Genomic DNA, 19,353 nt, shown 5'->3' on the forward strand with positions numbered 1-19,353 from the left:
TAAAATAAAAATAAAATAACATTTAATCCTTCGCACCATTACAACGCAATCAAAAACTAACATATTACAAAATAATTATAAATACATAAAACAGAATAAAATTAAAATTACACTAGAATAAAGAAACATTTATAATTAACGTTGCAATGCTGACCGGATAGGGTCCTCCCTCAGCTTTGTATGCTGGGTGCTCCACTCACACTCAGCGCTGATCTTCCGCGAAAACCCATATAGTACATTTGTTGTAAGAAACTTCCTTTTCTTGTAAACGCATCTTATATTGTTTATATTCATATTTACATGCAGTATAGATTTTTTGATGATCTGGTCAAGATTGCGGAAGTATCCTGGATGCGGGTGGCACAAGACCATCATTGTAGCGAGCTTTGGGGAGACCTATGCCCAGCAGTGGGCGTTACGAGGCTGAATAGATAGAAAGATTTTTAATCTTTAATTAAAAATGTTTTAATTTCAACATCCAAATACAATTGCGGGTTTCATCTGAAGTGCTTTCCCGATGTCTTATAATCTTTTCCCTTCTCAACTGTTAAGGGAAATATCCCCTACTCTGTCAACTCAATAAAGGCAACAAATCTACGAATGCGGATGTCTGAGCAGCAATCGCTTCATTATTTCAGCGAATTCAGGCGACCGCTAGCTTATTTGCTTCATAAGGGTTTAGGTATAATAAAACATCATTAGAAGTGTTGCCACCGTTTATTTGAATTTTACTAAAAAAATTGAATAAAAAATATTATATTTCACCAACACGTTACGTTTACTTTAGAAATGAATAATATACAATTGTAGAAAACCTCCCGCGCCGCTCCGCCATTAACTATTATTATTGGATATTTCATTTATTTATTTATTATAAATATGTTACAGATTATATTATGGGAGCGTGGTCAGTGTTGCCAGATGTTCTGCGAACTGCCTTACTAAAGCTATACATTTACTAGCGGTGTTTAAACGCTGTTTTCCTACAACAATGTCTATGGAAAGCGCATCTATTTAAACTATTTAACAAAAAAAAATTATAAATGAAAGTTTGATCATTATTAAACATTTAAAAACCGCTAGTCTATAGCTAGAAAGTTATTAAATATGCTAACATAAAATCTACTGAACATATGATTTAATTTCGTTGTATAACATGTTATCTCCGCTCCGACAGTCTCAATGTAATACTCGAGTGTCTTATTCTAGATTTAATAAAAATTCACTCAATTCTATCAGATATCGACTAAAAACAGAAGTTGCTGCACAATCATATATATTGTAGGCAGCTAAACAAAGTTGATTTTTTAATTTTGCGACATTTTCACACACAATTTTGTCTAAGCTATCACATGTTCCGACATTAATTAGAGTCAAGCTTGTCACAATTGAGTCACATTTTCAAACACTTACATATTAATTATTTATAAATACACACGATGTTAGTCATATCTTCTATGTTAGCTACAATGTCAAATATACATATATAATTTGCGTGTATGTATGTTTGTGTGTGTGGTGTGGGGGTGTGGGGGCGTGAGGGCGCGGGGTGGGGTTGCGGGGCGCCGCCCGCTGTTTGTCTGTCTGTTTGTCTGTTAGTGGTATGCGGAGTGGGGACGGCGCGCTTGTTTGTGTAGGGTTCAGTCTCACGCTGCTCTTAATCTAATCTTCGTCTTCACCACTTTCAGACTCTGGAAAAATGAAGAAACAATTAGAAAATCTTCGGCCATCGAATTCACAAGACAGTTTTTTTTATCTAGAATATCTACTTGCGTTTAACTTGTAAGTAATAATAATATTTTTTTTTTTGAATTAACACACAATTTTACACTTCATTCACACATTTGTTGTAACCATTCTAAATAAGCTCTAAAAGCTTGTGCTAGGACATGGTTTACTACAATAGTCCAATTTATCGGATTCGAACTAACCACCAAAAGATCGACGATCTGAATTCTTAACCAAGTGCGGGAAACTTACAAGTTAAACACTCGTTTAGTGTGGTTTTCTCAAATTATAACTTCGATATTAATCACTGAATATTTAGTGCAAGGGTAATGTATCGTGGCAAGGACAATAACGTAGCTACAACAGCAACGATATATGACCTCGCCGCGACTCTCTCTCGCACACTTCGACACCGAAGGGGGCGGAGCGCCCGAGCCGGCTCTAATCGTGTGCAAACTCCATACAAAATCCAAACTTATTGCAGATTTTTACTAATAACCCACTTAGCACACCTCCACTGTGAAATACTTGTACCGCTGGATAAATTCCGCAACGATTAAAAATAGATTGATCAGCGGAACTGGACGTCGGATTTTTTTTTCTGTAAAATCAATAACTCGATTCGATCGATAACTATTATATGAAAAAAATGCAGTTTTACTTTTATTATTATCATATGCTGCCCCAAACACGAAAATAACGCGGCTCAACAAAAAAAATAGTGACAGGAGCTCGAGGTTGGTAGGTGTCAGAGCAGATTGAGAATACCTCCCGAGGAAAGAGTTATAATCAAACCCATGTGTTGGAACTATGTTTTGTTAATGTTTCACTTCTCATACATTTTGACAAAGGTTAGCACATTTAATGCAATTCTGCTGTTACTATTCCGCTATAAAGGATATACAACTGTACATATACAATTTAGATATAATTTTAGGTACAATTTAATTTAATTAATTATGTCATCAACGTACCCTCTTCTGCGCTCTGCAGCCACTCGACAAACTTCTTCATCTGGTCGAGGAACATGACCTTGCCCTTGGTGGAGTTGGGCTCACGGTACCACTTGAGGATCACCTCCTCCGACAGCACATTCGTCTTGTACAGCATCAGCACCAGCTTGCTGAACGCGCGCATAAAGCTCATGTTCTCGTAGCAATATTCTTGCACCTGAATACATAAAAATAACAATAAATAAACAAACTTGAAGTAAAATTAAGATAGGAACATATAAAAACTTACAGCTTCAACATAATTACAAAAAATTTGATTTGTACTGTACTGATTCAATAATCATGTTTCTTTTTTCAGTTCTTTGTATTAAAAGATGGTATGAAAAATGACAACTGTGTTGATAAAATAAATGTATCACAGCCAGAGACAAACAAGAGAGCAAATATTTGCTAATTGCAGACAGCTCGGCAGCAAGTTGATATTGCACACTTCGACACCAACACGAGCTATGTACTCGGGTTGGCTCTAATCGTGTGCCACAATTAAACACATACTATTATCCCTGTTTTTTTTTTTAAAAGTAAAACAATTAAAAACTTGAGAGGTGTCAAGGGACATATGAATGGAACAAAGTTCCTTTCGATTAATTAGTGAAGGAATTGTAATAATTTTATTTTTATTTTTTTTAAGTCGCGACACCACACTGTTCAATGCGAAATAGAAATGAAAATATCTGGCTTGCTTTCTATAAGGGAGAGACAGACAGAGAAACATGCGACGCCGCACAGCTTACAATACCTTACTATAGCAAAAAGTGTCGTAACAACTTTTCGTAAGATTTTTTTCCGTCTAGCCCCCTTTCACAACGCGCGATATGGAACTTCGTTCCAATAATATACAACACAATTTATTAATACAACTGTCAGTGGAGTGGATGTCTGAGGTTAGACGGACAAGACCTATGTATAAAGACCAAAGTATCAAATTGATGATTTTTTTAATGTTAAAAGCTACATCTTAGTCTAGTTAACAATATGCACTAAACACATATATTAACAAATGTAAACATATTTTTTTGCTAAAGTAAAAAGGACCTATGCTTCATTTCTTCCGATACTGTTGAAACTTTGGGAGTCTCTCGTGTAAAGTTGTAGGAGACATCGACATATTGATATACAACAGTACACAATAGTAAAAACTAACAAATACAGGGGTCTAGGTTCCGAATATGAATTTGTCCCATTCAGTGTCAAGACCCTTGGTCTGTGGGGTCCTAGCGCTAGATGGCTTTTTAAGGAAACAGCAAAAAAGTTTGTCGACATCACAGAAGACAAGATCTGGCAGCTAACTCAGACAAAGAATTAGTCTAGCCATCCAAAGGGGGAACGCCGCCGTTATCTTCGGAACCTTGTCTAAAGGGACTCTTTTTTATTATATATTTTAGTTTTTATATTATGTTTTTTTAAAGGTTTTTAGTTTTAGGTTCTAGAGTAATTTATATTTGTGATTTCTAAATAATAATATTTATTTAATAATTAATTATGAAATATTGTATTATATGTTGTACATTGTTTTGTTGTACTTAGTGGAACTCTTTTCACAAAAACACAAGTTGTCTTCTCTTAATTTTACTCTAAACATTTATATTTTATAATATTTACTTATTTCTTTCACCGCCCCCTTTGAAAATCAATTATATTTCAGAGCCCCCTAATTTTTATTCAGCCCTAAAACTTAAAAACCACAATTTCATTACTTTAATTAATTTCAATGCCCCCCATTTTTTGGGCCCCTTATCGCCCCCTTCTAGGTTTCAAACGCCTCCAAGGGGGCGGTATCGCCCTTTTTGGGAAACACTGCTTTAACTGATTTAAAAATAAATACCTTGGTCAATAAAGCAATCTCTGCCTTAGCGGAGTGCGCAAAGGCAGCGAGCAGCGGCGTGTAGTGACGCAAATGTTTGGCAGCCTGCTCCGCCAACAGCTCCTCCTTCTTGTTCCACTCTCCTCGGGACATCACACACTGCCAGATCTACAAACATTCTCTACATATACAACTATTCTCAACAAACAACTCTATGTTGTACGTAATAGAGATCAGATTGCCATGTCTACATTGTAGGTACGACGCTAGCAATACAAGTACAGAGCGCTCGAAAGACTCGAGCACATCCAACTCGTAAAGCTTGGTTGTACCTCTCAGACTCGTCATCAAGTTTCATCATTTTAATTATATATAATACAAACAGATGCCTGCGACTACGTCCGCGTGGAATAAAAAAAAAAGAATTAGTAGCCTATATGTTCTACATCTGTGCCAAATTTTATCTAAATCCATTAAGCTATTTCGGAGATAACTTAGAACAAACATCCATCTAAATATTCGTACTTATAATATTGAGTAAGATTGTTTCTAAAGTAAAGTTGTTCAAAGAGATGGCATTATTTCGTCAAAATTCATCTCAATTACGTTACAAACAACTTAGCATCTTGGCACATATGAAGATCGACAACCGATGATCTAGACTAAGTCTAGCTGGGCCTCTTCCTTCCCCCCTTTGTACCCCCTGCCATTATACCTGTGTTGTGCAAATACTGTTGTACTCACAATGGCGACGATCTCATGGTCAGGTATGGCATGTTTTTGTGCCATATCACGCAGCTCCTGTATGAGGTCTCGTATCGGCTTGTCCTCCGCCAGCTCGTCCAGCAGCGCCGCTGTCAGCTCACGACGAGCCTCCTGTACACATACAAATTACATTAGTATACTACTACTAGTATATTTAGACTTACTGACGAGTTACCTTAAAAATAGCATGAATAATTTGTATACTTAGACAGTACTAGATTTTTTTTTTATATGAGAAGGAAGCAAACGAACTGTAGAACAACTAATATAAATTGATCTAACACTCATTGTAAATGTTGTAAGACATCCTGCAGATGCTTTCCTGGTTTTAAAATTATTTTTGTATTTACTACCACTTGTACCAAAACACATTAGTTTTGCCAGTCAGTTTGTATGTCAGTTTTAAATATGCAGACATAAAGTTTCATTGCACATTGTCACACACGCTACAATTCGCTTGTAGTTAACAAACCATCATGAATAACCCAACGTGTATGACTAAATATGGCAGCAGTTTGCTGTACGATATCAATACATAGTATAAAACAAAGTCGCTTTCGCTGTATGTCCGTATGTATGCTTAGATCTTTAAAACTACGCAACGGATTTTGACGCGGTTTTTTTTAATAGATAGAGTGATTCTTAAGGAAGGTTTATATGTATAATAAATGCATAATATAGTAGAGAAACACTGATAAATTTAAAGGTTTCTAATGTGAACGCTGTGAACGTTGTGTATAAGGACATTCTGTAGTAGGTATATTTTGCATTGCACCCGTGCGAAGCCGGGGCGGGTCGCTAGTTCTATTATAAGTTAGAACCGAATATATTTGTTTGCAACAGCAGTATAAATAAGAATGACTTAACTAGTTTTGGACCCGTCGGGGGTCCATCTTCAAAGATGACCCTGAAGACCCCGACAGGTCTAAAACTAGTCGGTGCCGTCATCTGACGATCACAGGTAAGTTAAGCCGTTCTTAATTATTATGTCTCAAAGTACCTGCGAGGCCTGAGCACGATGCAGCCGCAGCAGTTCAGCGAGACCACGCGACGCGAAAGACGACGCCAGCACTTCCTCACTGCGACGGTTCAGCGGCAGGAACTCTAACAACCTGCAGCAACACAACTGTGAGTTTACACTGTCGCAACACTTGTAACACAACATTGTCTTTTTTCATTAAAACATAGTCTTGTTTCGGGTTTCCTTATACGTTTTTTTTAACTAGAACTACACTATCGAATACGTTCTATCTATGTGGAGGCGAGAACAGAATTGAAACTTACTAACAATATTCTTTAAGAAGCTTAATATATAAAATACAACGCTGAACTTTTTGGTGCAGACTCCTAATCTTAAACTGAGGGCGAGCTTCACACAAAACTACGTTGACAAGATGTATTACAACAATAGAAATTCTCCACATAACCAACAAAATATGAATTAATAAGAATTTCTATGTGATATGAATGTAGCGTCATTTATGACGTCACAGCAACATTGCTGCGAGCCAGTACATGACGTCAACACTCTGCCCCGAGGACAGTCGCGCGATTCAATATACTAAATCACTTATTTGTAGTCCAGGGGTCTTAATACTTCCTAAATATTAATTAAAAAAAATAAAATAAAAAAAACATCATGTTACCTTTTTTTTTTAAAGACAAAGATAGTTACCTGCCCTCAAGCTGTCCCTTCTTGAGTGCGGTGACGAGTGAGGCGACGCCGCGCTCCTGTTTCACAGTAGAGAACACCTCCAGCACAAACTCCAGCGCCAGGTTATCCTTCAGCAGGTGCTCGTTCACCAGCACCAGCAGCACCGACGGCGGCACGCAGCCATTACCTGCACCAAACACAGCTATAGCTTACACACACACAGACAAGAGGGCTTTGACTTTTTTGTTACTTTATATAAAACTAGCTTTTACCCGCGACTCCGTCCGCGCGGAATAAAAAAATGCACACAAGATAAAAAAGTTCCTATGTCCATCTCCTAGTTCTAAGTTACCTCCCCATCAATTTTCAGCTAAATCAGTTAGACCGATCTAACACGACTTTCTTTTATACATATAGATGTAGGACAATTGAATCTTATAAACTAGAATTTTGAACCTTATTGAAACAACTAGATTCAAAGTGTTAATTACAAATATCTCAACGTTTTTTAAAGCTAAAAGGATTTTATAGTTTTGACTTACCAATCCATAGTGCAGTCATACGAGCCAGTTTGATGCGCTGTTGAGGTTCAAAGCCTTTCAAATAAACAAGGACCTGTAATAAATAAAAATAAATTAAAAACTTTTCAATATTTACTTCAAAAACTACATTTTATTGTTCAAATAAAGATGAACTGAAAAACTAAGTATTTTTCCTTATACTCAGTTTCCATATAAACTAAAGTATTTTTTTCTTAAAATTAAAAACTAACCTTTTTCATTTCTTCTTCAAACATTTTTTCCAAATACTTGTACCGACGCATGAGCTTGACAAAGACCTGCAAATACATTTCATTGTCTGAATATCTCCTAGATATAATTTTTGATTTATAAAAATATATTATATAGTCAGAATTATACGAACGAGAAATAGTGTCCTCCACACAATGCTTCAGGACTCTAGCCATGTATTTCATCATATAAAAATCTTGATAATCTTAAAAAATCTTAAATTAAACAAATATCTAGTTGTTGTTAAACTTTTAATTTGGTTACAATAAAGTATTTCTGAGAAAATTCCATAATTACTAAACCAATCTTAATAAAACAAGGTAACAAGTGTTATTTTCTTAATTGAAGGAGTATTCTTCAACCTATCCGATGGAAAGAATTAAGATTTAGAAGATGGAAAAAGAATACAATTGCTTAAAGATGTCTTAAGAAAAGAATGTGGTCCAGTCCATTTAATTAGGCATACCTACGGACTGGATTTGTTGCTAGTGTAATATCTAAGACTACAAAGTACGCACCTGTTCGAAGTTGCGCATGGTTTCCATGTCCTCGCTGGCAGAGAAGATGCACGTGTTAGTCTTCGGGGTCTCGCCGTCCATCGACACCGACCCGCCGGGGACTGTAACACACAAACGTGTTACAACTTGCACACAATGTTACAATATAATGTTACATTTTTTTATAATAATCAGATGTAATGAACGAACGAAAAGTTGTTATCCACACAAATTGTTCAGGACTCTAGCCAGTTTTATCATCATGTCAATATAGACCTCAACACCAAAAAACCTTTACCACGGGGAAGCCCAACTTGATTTGGCAGGGGAGGCATAGAGGTAAGGTAACATTAACGTGAAAAAATTGTCCGTTTTGAACTGTGAGTTGAAGCGGGTCTATTTATATTGGTTGCAGTGTGTAGTGTGTGTTACTCACGCAGCAGGCCGCCGGCGATGAGCACGTCAAAGATGACCTCCCCATAGCGGCGGTAGTCGAGCTTGGAGCCGGCGGCGTCTAGGAACTTGTAGGCCGCCTCCAGATCGCCGCCGGCGCGCTCCAGCCCTTGCACCAGCGCGTCGCGGAACCCGTTAGGGTCGTATTTCTCTTTCTCATCTGGAACAAACACATACCACATTCAATCTCTACTTTATATCTACACATCTGCGATGTAAGCTAGATCATCTAATACTACAAAGATTTTTCGTTTTCTGTTTCCAAAGGACGTAGTAAAAAAAAAATATTTGAAAAATCACCTCTTTATGACTTTGTAATAAGAATTGCTGACAAATTCATGTTTTAATTACCAGTTATTTAACGAATTCTGTTTTTTTTTTTTTAAATATTATAAAAACTGTAACCTACTTATAATGAAGGTAAATAAGATTACGGAAGGAAATAACAGCAAACATGAATATAAATGTCATCCATGAAACAGTTTTATACGTTTCTAACGACACACATTTTACTTACGAATAAGGTCAACTACAATATCAGTAATGGTGGCAATAACAATAAATCTGCGTCCCTTCCTTATGGATCAATATATTCATTAGACTGTGCCAAATAAATCGACTATTTTTCGATATACCAAATATAAAAAATCCTTGGTATGGTTTTGTAGGAAATTAAATTCTCTACAAAGATGATTTTTTATCGAACTTAAAAAGTCAACAGCTTTTTTTATATCTGATTAAATTACATTTCGTTCTATAATTTTCATTTTTAATTATTGATGAACACTTATTAAACTACTTTCTAACGAAAAGAACATACTAATGCAATTTTTCTAGGAATATTTATGATCTTTTTATATTTGGTATATTGAATTTTCTATAACCAAAAAAAAAGTGAAAAAAAAAACTTTTTTTGGCGTTTAGCGAGCGCTAACTGAAAAATAAAGATAGAGGGCTCAAATTTTGACACAATTTTTTTTCATCACTCTCAACGAAATTTTGATATGGGACCGAAAAAAAAATAGTCGATTTATTTGGCACAGTCTAATATTCATGCATACCACCCCATCCATGTAGTCAAAGAATTAAATTAGCTTCCCACTTAGCATCGTATATTGTACAATAAACTAACACCATAAGGTATTTCGCCAAATAAACGTACTCCACTGCATCTATCTCTCAATGTTTTAAATCAGACTGTACCTATTGTTTAGTTTAGATCACATTTGTATCGAATGACTAAAGCAATTCGGTATAAGAAAGGGTATTTTTTACAGTTCCAGATGGATCTAGATTCAACAATACTGCGTTATATAAGTGAAACAGATATTCAATGGACATACCGACGTCAACGTCGAGCGACCTACGCTAAGAACGTCGGCATTACGTCAATCCTACAGTGACCATAATACTATTAGAAAAATAAGTACACGAAAGTGAACATTGTTATTTGAAAGAGATTCTTCTAAGTTTTCAGAGAGAGACCCCTTTAAGTTACAATCTTCCTTTATTGTGGTTGCTCACATTTGCCATAGTTATTCAACAGAAGCTCAAACATTTATATTTAACTTCAGAAAAATAATATATAAATATTAATTTACTTTTATGTCAATTCACATCTGTTTTGGTCACCCTATTACACCACTCGATATGGCTTGAAAGTACATTATGCCACGTTACCTTGCGAACCTTGGAGCTGAACCTACTGGCCACGGCATCTACACGCTACTGTCCTACAAATAATTCCAATTAAGTAATTTACTAGCCATAGTACGTATAGTAATACTACCAATCAAATTAAAATAAAACTTCTTTATCTTTATCTTATTTATTAATAAATTGGTTAAACGATCCTATGAAAAAAATTGTTAAGGTGACCACACACTAGTATTTGTACTAAATTAAATTATAAAACAGTAACTTTACGCACTCCTTAAATAATCTTCAATTAGCACTAATAGTTTTGCGGGAACACTGTAATGAACTGGCCTGTACGGAAACAATTCTTTATGTTTACGACAAACAAAGTCAAGGACATGTAACATTGGAGGAAAGAATTTGGCAAGATTTAATTAAATAAGGTCGTACATCACGTGTTTATCAATATTTTAAACCTAAACAAGAAACCATTTTCTTTTATACTAATATAAAATTTGGCGGGAAACTACTTTGTGTTTGTGTGAACACAACAAAGATGGCGGATGGCACGAATGAGAGATAAAATGGCGCCGATGTGACATTGAGGTACAATGACACTTCCTTGTTCACCGGGTAGATAACAGACGGAACGTAAACCTTGAATAACAATTATTCGAAGGTTACAAAAGGTAAGTTTTTACAAAGGACGAGCCAGAAACTTCTAGCTGTAAACTCCGAACATACCCCACTCATGATAACAACTTGATACAATGAATTCCACAACAGAAAAATTTATAGCGAAATTGCATTTGACTTACGACAAATACGTTAATTTGCTTAAGTAGGGTAGGAAGAAAAGACATGACGTTTTAGCTATGCTAACTGAAATATAGTCCACAACCAAATAATTAAATTTAAACACTTCTGACGATGTGCTCAAATAGACTTCGCGAATCAATAAAACTTATATAGGGTGACCCATTTGCAAACATTTGGATAACCTAATTCCGTAACTTAGTTTGTACACGAGGCGAGTTTCGCAAGTTAACTTGTAAGAAAATAAGAGTACACCTGACTCTGCAATTGCGAAATATTACTTTGATCAAATTATATACTTACGACCTACTTATATTTATCACTTTGTAAGCGATTTTAGAATTGTAACTGTGGATAGTCTCGATTTTTTGTTAGTAAGAAGACATTGGATTACTGGATTGCATATTTTTAGATATCCATGGTCAATTGGCCGTGACCCCTCTTTTTCAACCTATGGTAACCTCTAAGTATACATCTTTCCAGTAGCAGTTAATATAAAATTGCGACGTTTCGACCACAATAACACTTCATATTCATGTACATTTAAACATTTTTTCTAGTGATTTAAATAAACTGAATCCGTAGTAAGTACAAAATATAGCAGATCGTACGTACGAAGCGAATTTCGGAATGTATAAACAATGAATGGCACAGTACGGACAGGCACCTAAATATTCAATGCTTCTCAGGGGACATGGCAGACTTTGACGCGCTGAAAATCCTGGACTAAATGGAATATATTACACAGTGTTTCCTATAAACTATGTGCTTTGTTACAAAAGCTGAACGTGTTAAAATATAGTGTGTTTACATCCTTTGAAAAAAATTAAGTAAATTATTGTAAGAATATTGGCATAATATTTTTATTCAACAATGACCATCTTCCTCTCAGTAGTGTCACAAGACTTTAATTTGTCACTATGTTTAGAAGTTTAGAACATATTGTAGTAAAATATTCCAATATTTTCGTCGTTCGCGCGTCGCTCAGAGGTGCGCACGCGTATTTTGTGGCTCCGCGATTTTTAAGACAAATCAATGTGTAAAAAGTTATTACGGACGTAAAAATATTATCATCATATTTGGACATTTAACTAGTGGTAGTGTGTGTTTTTATATGAAGAAACAAAACACTAATTTGTGTAAAACAGTAAATAAACTTGTGTGCAACTAAAAGTAAACAGCAACAATTTCTAAACTACCGTCGAGTATCAGTGATTTTTTTTAATTGTCTCTCAACATGGATAAAACAATTAAATCTCTTACTTGTAGTGGATGTTTGAAGAATATCGCAAACAAAGAGTACTTAGTGTGCTGTTTTTGTCACAAACTGTACGATTTAGTATGCGCAAACGTATCCGAAAAAAGATTCCATAACACTATGAGTAAAGATCGGAAGGAATCGTGGAAATGTCAAGAATGTCGTAACAAAGAACGCAAAGGTGACAATACTGATACCCCTGTACGTGCAGCAAGGCCAGATCTTTCCCCCGATAGTGACAACTCCAACGTAACCGTGAGAAGAATGGAAAAACGGACAAAATCATCTCAGCCTATGTTAAATCCTGATGACAAGCTCGATCTGATGGCAAATATACGCGAAATTATACGTGAAGAAGTCAATACAGTTATAAAAGAAACCGTTAAAGAAATTATCAATGAACAAATGAAATCTATCAGGGAGCTGGTCACCGATTTTCAGAACTCGATTTCATTTTTTAATGACCAGTACGAAAAATTTAAATTTGAAATATCCGAGAAAAACACTACGATTAAAAAATTAGAAGACGAGGCTGAGAGAGTGAAGAAAAATCACATCGACTTAAAATTGCAAGTAGACAGTCTTGAACAACAATTACGAGCTCAAAATTTAGAAATCCACTGCGTGCCAGAGAGCAAGTCCGAAAACTTAACAACTACCGTCCTTCAATTGAGTAAAACGATTGGTTGCGAAATGAAGGAAGAAGATATAACTCATTCTCAAAGAATTTCCAAGGCGAATCCACAGTCATCGAGGCCGAGATCAATTCTTGTTAAATTCAAAAATCAGACGAATCGTGACCAATTTCTTCACTGCGCGGCAAAATTCAACAGAGCCAACGGTAGCTGCAAGCTGGACACTCACCACCTCGGTATAGCCGCGGATCCGCCGCGGCGTATCTTTGTCGTCGAGAATCTATCACCGTCTAATAGGGCCCTTCACTTTGCTGCGAGGCAACGTGGCAGGGAATTAAACTACAAATTTGTGTGGGTAAAAAGCGGTCGGGTATATATGAGAAAAACAGAATCGTCAGAATATTTACATATTCGAAACTTAGAACAACTACAGACATTATCATAGATCGCATCGATAGCCTTCTTGTATATTTATTGTTAGATAACTGTATTACTTTAAGTCCTGGCTTAAAGTATGTTATTACAAAATCTTAGGATATTAAATGTGTCATAATTATAGAAATACATTCATGTTTTTTTTTTATAAATATGTGTCATGGTTAAAAAATCATTTAATTTAAAGTTAGGACTTTTAAATGCTCGTTCTTTGAATACTGGCAGAGATGAACTGTTTGTGTACTTGGAAAGACATAAACCTGATATACTTGCACTTAATGAAACCTGGATAAAAGCTGGCAATGAAAAATACGCCCCAGCAATTCCTGGGTATATTTTAAAGCATAAGCCTAGACCTCATGGTATAAAGGGTGGCGGTGTCGGATTTTATATACGTCGCAATCTAAAAATTAAGGTTATAGCGAAACCGGTATCTATTATGGAACAAATGTGGCTGGAATTAAAATTACCAGGACTCGGTTGCTTGGCTATTGGTACTGCTTATAGGCCAGAATCTGTTAAAGTTGATACGGCTATCGAGGAACTTAGTAACATGATTGCAGTTTTTGGATATTGTAAGCACATTTTCCTATTAGGCGATCTTAACATCAATTTAATGCACCCAGATAAGAAACCAGCGTCAGATCTTATTTCGTTTCTCTCAAATTACAATCTAGAGCAAGTTGTTCATCAACCGACCAGAGTAACAGACGAAACAGCTACATTGTTGGATTTAATAATAACTGATTCACCAAACCTATGCAAAGACGTTAACGTATTTCATAATCCCACGCTCAGTGACCACGCTATGGTAATTGCTGAATTAAAAATAAAAAAACCTAGAGATGTTACACGCTTTGTTTTTAAACGATATATTGATAGGATTAATTTAGACATATTTAAAAAAGACTTAGAAAGCTTACCATGGGAATTAGTACTAAAGTGCAATACAATTGATGACAAAGTAGAATGCCTAAATGCTCTCATCAATGTTTTATTTGATAAACATGCCCCTTTACAGCGTACTCGTATAAATAATAAGTCTCATCCCTGGATCACCGAAAATATAAAATTAATGATGAAGCTTCGCGACAACGCTTTTAAAAAGGCTCGGGCTACAAAAAGTACATGTCACTATGAATACTACAAATCACTACGAAACTATACCACCAAGGCCATTGATAGGGAAAAGGCAGCTTACTTTAACTTTTATGTTAACAAAAACAAATATAGGCCCTATCATATGTGGAATTATTTGAAAAGAGCTGCAGTGCTTGGTGATCCAGGTACACCAATAATTGCACCTCATTTGAGTGATCCAGACAAAATAAATGACTTTTTCTTGAATTCGCTTAGCACTGCAACGGACGTTAATACCTTAAGCTTTTTCGATAATAATATCTGCACCGATAGTAGATTTCAATTTGAAAACTGCACAGAGAATGAAATAGAAACAATTATAAAATCGATCAACACAAAAGCGATGGGTCATGATGGAATAACAATTGACATGATTAGGATGACTCTTGGATCTACTTGTAGTGTAATAAAACATATAATTAATGAATCTATACAATCAGGCACTTACCCTGAGCAATGGAAACTTTCAAAAATCAAGCCAATTCCTAAACAACCTCACGTAGAAGAATTGAAAGACTTAAGGCCAATAAGTATTCTGCCGACACTCTCTAAGGTTACAGAAAAGATCGTATGCAAACAGTTAACGTGCTATTTGGAATCTGAAGACCTATTACCCTCACTACAATCAGGTTTCCGGAGTGGTTACGGGACAGCTACGGCACTGGCTAAAGTAAGCGACGATATCCTCGCAGCACGTGATGTGGGGGAAGGAACTCTTCTAGTACTACTAGACTTCTCCAAAGCTTTTGATACTATAAATATAGAGCTTCTAATTAAGAAATTAAGCTATTACGGTATATCTAACAAAGCTTGCCAATGGTTCAGGTCTTTTCTCTCCGGTCGTAAGCAATTTGTTGAAATCGAGAATGTTGAAGGTGTAAATGTCAGATCACAAGTTAAAGACATCATTAGCGGCACCCCCCAAGGCTCCATAATAAGCCCAATTATCTTTAGTCTTTATACAGCTGATATCACAACATCGATCGCACACTGTAAGTATCATTTATATGCAGACGACACGCAGTTATACTTGTCATGCCGCCCCGAGGATTTAAAACAAGCGGAGGCAAAGATTAATCAGGACCTAGACAATTTATCTAATTGGAGTTTGAGAAATTCTCTTAAGATAAATCCCTGCAAATCTAAATATATAGTTTTCGGAAATAGACACCAACGTGAAGCTATTGTCAGGCAGTCTCCTAGAATCATGATATCGGGTCAAGAAATTGATAGAGTAGAATACGCGAAAAATTTGGGGCTATTGATGGACGGGGATTTACGCTTTGAAGGACACGTAAACAGCAAGATAAGAAATGCTCTTTATAGACTGAAACACCTATACCAACTCCGTAAATATTTAACCGAGGATATCAGAAAAACAATTACCGAAGCACTAGTACTTTCCCTTTTCAATTACTGTGACATTATTTATGGACCTAGAATTACAGAAAAGACAAAAAGGAGCATTCAGCGCGTGCAAAATGCATGTATCAGATTTTGTTATAATATACCAAAACGTTCGCATATTACTCCGTACATAAACGCGCGCGAAATCTTAAACATGGCAGCGAGAAGGGAATTACACTTAGCTTGTTGTATACATAAAGTTATAAAATCTAAAAAGCCATCATATTTATATACAAAATTCGACTGGTTCCAAGACAGAACTGACAGAAAAACACGTAGAAGAATGGAGAATTTTCTTAAAATTCCCAAACATAGGAGTACAAGCTACAGAGGAAGTTTCAAGTTTGCTTCCACAAAAATATGGAACGACTTGCCCCCACCCTTGCGCGGTCCTGTATCTGTACAGATTTTTAAAAAAAAAATTAAGCAAAAATTATTGTGTAGACAAATAAACTTATAATTAATCAATTTTTTTGAATATAAAGCTAATGTGCTCTTTTTTATTTTAAAGTAACCAATTTTTTTTTTTTTTATTCTCTATATTAGGATGTATTTTTTTGTTTGTATTACTAAATTCCTTATGTTGTAAACCAGCAGATGGGCACCTCTGAACGGGCGCATGGCCCACCGGCACAGGCTGAAAACCAGCTCCACAAGGCTATGCCTTGCGGTCTACGCTGAGCCTGCAGCCCATTGTTGTCATATTCTTGTGTTGTTATTAATGCCATAAATATTGTATGTATTCCTTATGATGACAATAAAGAAGTTTATTATTATTATTATTATTATTATATCGGAGGTAGACATCTCAACAAATAAGACAAAAGTCATGTATTAAATATAGACTTGTTTATCATTGTAAATAACAGCAAAACATGTTTATGTCAAACAATTAACATTCTCATCACAACATGTTTTTAATATATAGCAAGATATTTATTGAATATTTCATCCTACTTAGCATAATTTAAAATAATTGTTTGTTTTAAAATCTTAGAACAAAACTACTATTTTATTTAGTATTTTTTCTATTTACATTTTTATAACTAACCAAAGTAGAAAATGATTATCATCTCCCTGGCCTTTTCCCACTCACATGGGGTCGGCACACAAGGTTTTATAATTAAAGTTTTGGCTTAAGTTTACACGGCCGGACTGCCTGTCACCAACCCTACTTTAAAATGTGTGGATGGATGGATAGATGTTTGTTTGAAGGTATCTCCAGAACGACTCAACAGATCTCCATAAAATTTGGCATAGATTTGGCATAGTATGGAAGAACACATAGGCTACTTATTGTTTTATTTTAATTCCGCGCGGACAGTGTCGCGGGCGATAGCTAGTAACCACATATATTCATCTGCTTTAGAAATACAACAATTGATGTAGAAATGATAAAGCATTGACAAAGGTCATTGTTCTCTTAGGTCAGTCACCTTTGTCAAATTATTGCTCATACAAATTATTCGGCTTTATAAAGCTTTTGTCTGTGACTTCATTCTCTGGATTTAAAAAAAAAGTTAATGAGTAAGTAGCCTGTGTTCTTCCTATGTTCTACAATGGTGCCAATTTCAAGTTCCATTGAGCCGTTCTGTAGATACCTTCAAACATACATCCATTTAAACATTCGCATTTATAATACTAGTAAGATTGCATGTACCTCAAGCTTGTATACCTGTTGAGACCCAATCCATACAAATAACATGCTAATATTGACCGCTACAATGACAGATATTTTTTTTTCTTTATTTTGTAGGGACTTTGGTTCTTATGAATGTGTCAGTCCGATTGAAAACTATTTACTAAATAATTACAATGACATGTACAAGAAAAACAAGTAATAGTAACAATAGAAAGAAAGTATAACTTTTATAAGGCTTTAAGCACCATGCAGCGGAATGCTTCTGCTAACTATGACTATGTTTGGTAGTGATTACTGTTTAGCGACTGAGTTGTTCTTTGACAAAGTTATGAAGATAAAAACAGGGATATAAATAATAGTGGTAGTAAGTATACCTACTTTCCAATGTCATATTAGAAATGGATGGACAATTTGCAATATTTTGGATTTTTTTTTCATGTTTGTAAGGATTTCAGAAAAATATTGAACAGAAAAACCTCTAGTGATAGTTGATAAGGTAAATAGCAATAGTTTTTTATTGGAATGAAAACATAAAATTTTCAACAAAAATATATCTTGCAAGATTTATTTTTAAATACCTTTAATGCTTCAAATATTTTTGTCTCTGAATAGAATAATTCATTTATGTTTCTCTCATTATTATTTTTATTTAAATACAAAATTTAAATTACATATCCTTTAAAATGGTGCCATAAAAAATAAATACTAAATTGTGAGCTACTAAGTGTGGCAAATAAGTCCTGTAAATACAAACATTGAGAAACTAACATAGGTAATTTATAATAAACAACAAAACATGAATTAACACAATCACAGTACTTACCTTAAAGCACACATACTTTCAGGAAGCATGTCACTATCATAATTACATAGACAATAAAACTTATCAACAACAATGCATATTTAAAATAAATAAATCTTTTATAATCATAAGATACGGAAAAAGAATAGTTAAATAACTTCTATGACTTGTATCGATTGACATTTAAGGTTAGTTTGAAATAAATGTATGGAGAAAAATATTAAAAAGGTGTTATTAAACAAAAGTATTGGAACTCACCTCTTTTTCTGGTCTTGATCCGTTGACCCGATAATACTGGTTTTTCTACCTTCTGACTCATACAATATATTGCTGAAATCAAACACACGTGGCATTAGGAACGTAGGTAATGTAGAAAGGCAGGCAAGGGACCCGTTACCCGTTATTATAGGGTCATCGCCCGCCTGCGGCCCCGATTCCACAGGCGGTCACCATCTGTTCAAAAAACCCTTAAAGACTCATGGCGAACGCAACTTACTTCAAATAGAAATGTAATAAACTAGGAAACTCTAGATTAACCGAAGATTATACTACAATAAAGTTTTATTCTATGACTCAGCAAGGACTTTACCGCGTGATTTTTAATACAACACAGAATGCGATACACGACTACTAATATTCTAAGTATGCACTTATACTCACGTAGTGACAGGTTACGTAGGAGCCTTTTACTCCTTTTGCGAGTTCTCTCGGACTGCGCCTGTTCAGAAAAGAAAGAAACGCTGCAACGATCTCTATTCCCTCGAGAACTAGAGACAACGTGTATGGAGTCACCGGATGTCCGGTAGTTTAGGTCACGAATATCGATTTAAATATTCTCTCAACGTTTATTTTTTCTAATACTTTGGAAATATTTC

General features: G+C 35.3%; 1 protein-coding gene across 1 annotated transcript; it reads right to left on the minus strand.

Annotated features, from left to right (window-relative positions):
- Positions 1-1,519: 1,519 nt before the first annotated feature.
- LOC106710395 (protein krasavietz) lies at positions 1,520-19,278 on the minus strand. Its single transcript, XM_014502428.2, has 12 exons — positions 19,139-19,278; positions 18,737-18,808; positions 8,689-8,865; positions 8,274-8,374; positions 7,737-7,802; positions 7,507-7,579; positions 6,986-7,151; positions 6,311-6,422; positions 5,290-5,421; positions 4,567-4,713; positions 2,703-2,898; positions 1,520-1,691 (listed from the first exon to the last, which is right to left on the minus strand). The coding sequence occupies exons 2-12, from the start codon at positions 18,795-18,797 to the stop codon at positions 1,663-1,665; spliced, it is 1,260 nt and encodes a 419-aa protein (XP_014357914.2). The 5' UTR covers positions 18,798-18,808; positions 19,139-19,278; the 3' UTR covers positions 1,520-1,662.
- Positions 19,279-19,353: the final 75 nt, after the last annotated feature.

The sequence above is a fragment of the Papilio machaon genome, chromosome 18 (assembly GCF_912999745.1).
Source record: "Papilio machaon chromosome 18, ilPapMach1.1, whole genome shotgun sequence".
Classification (NCBI taxonomy): domain Eukaryota; kingdom Metazoa; phylum Arthropoda; class Insecta; order Lepidoptera; family Papilionidae; genus Papilio; species Papilio machaon.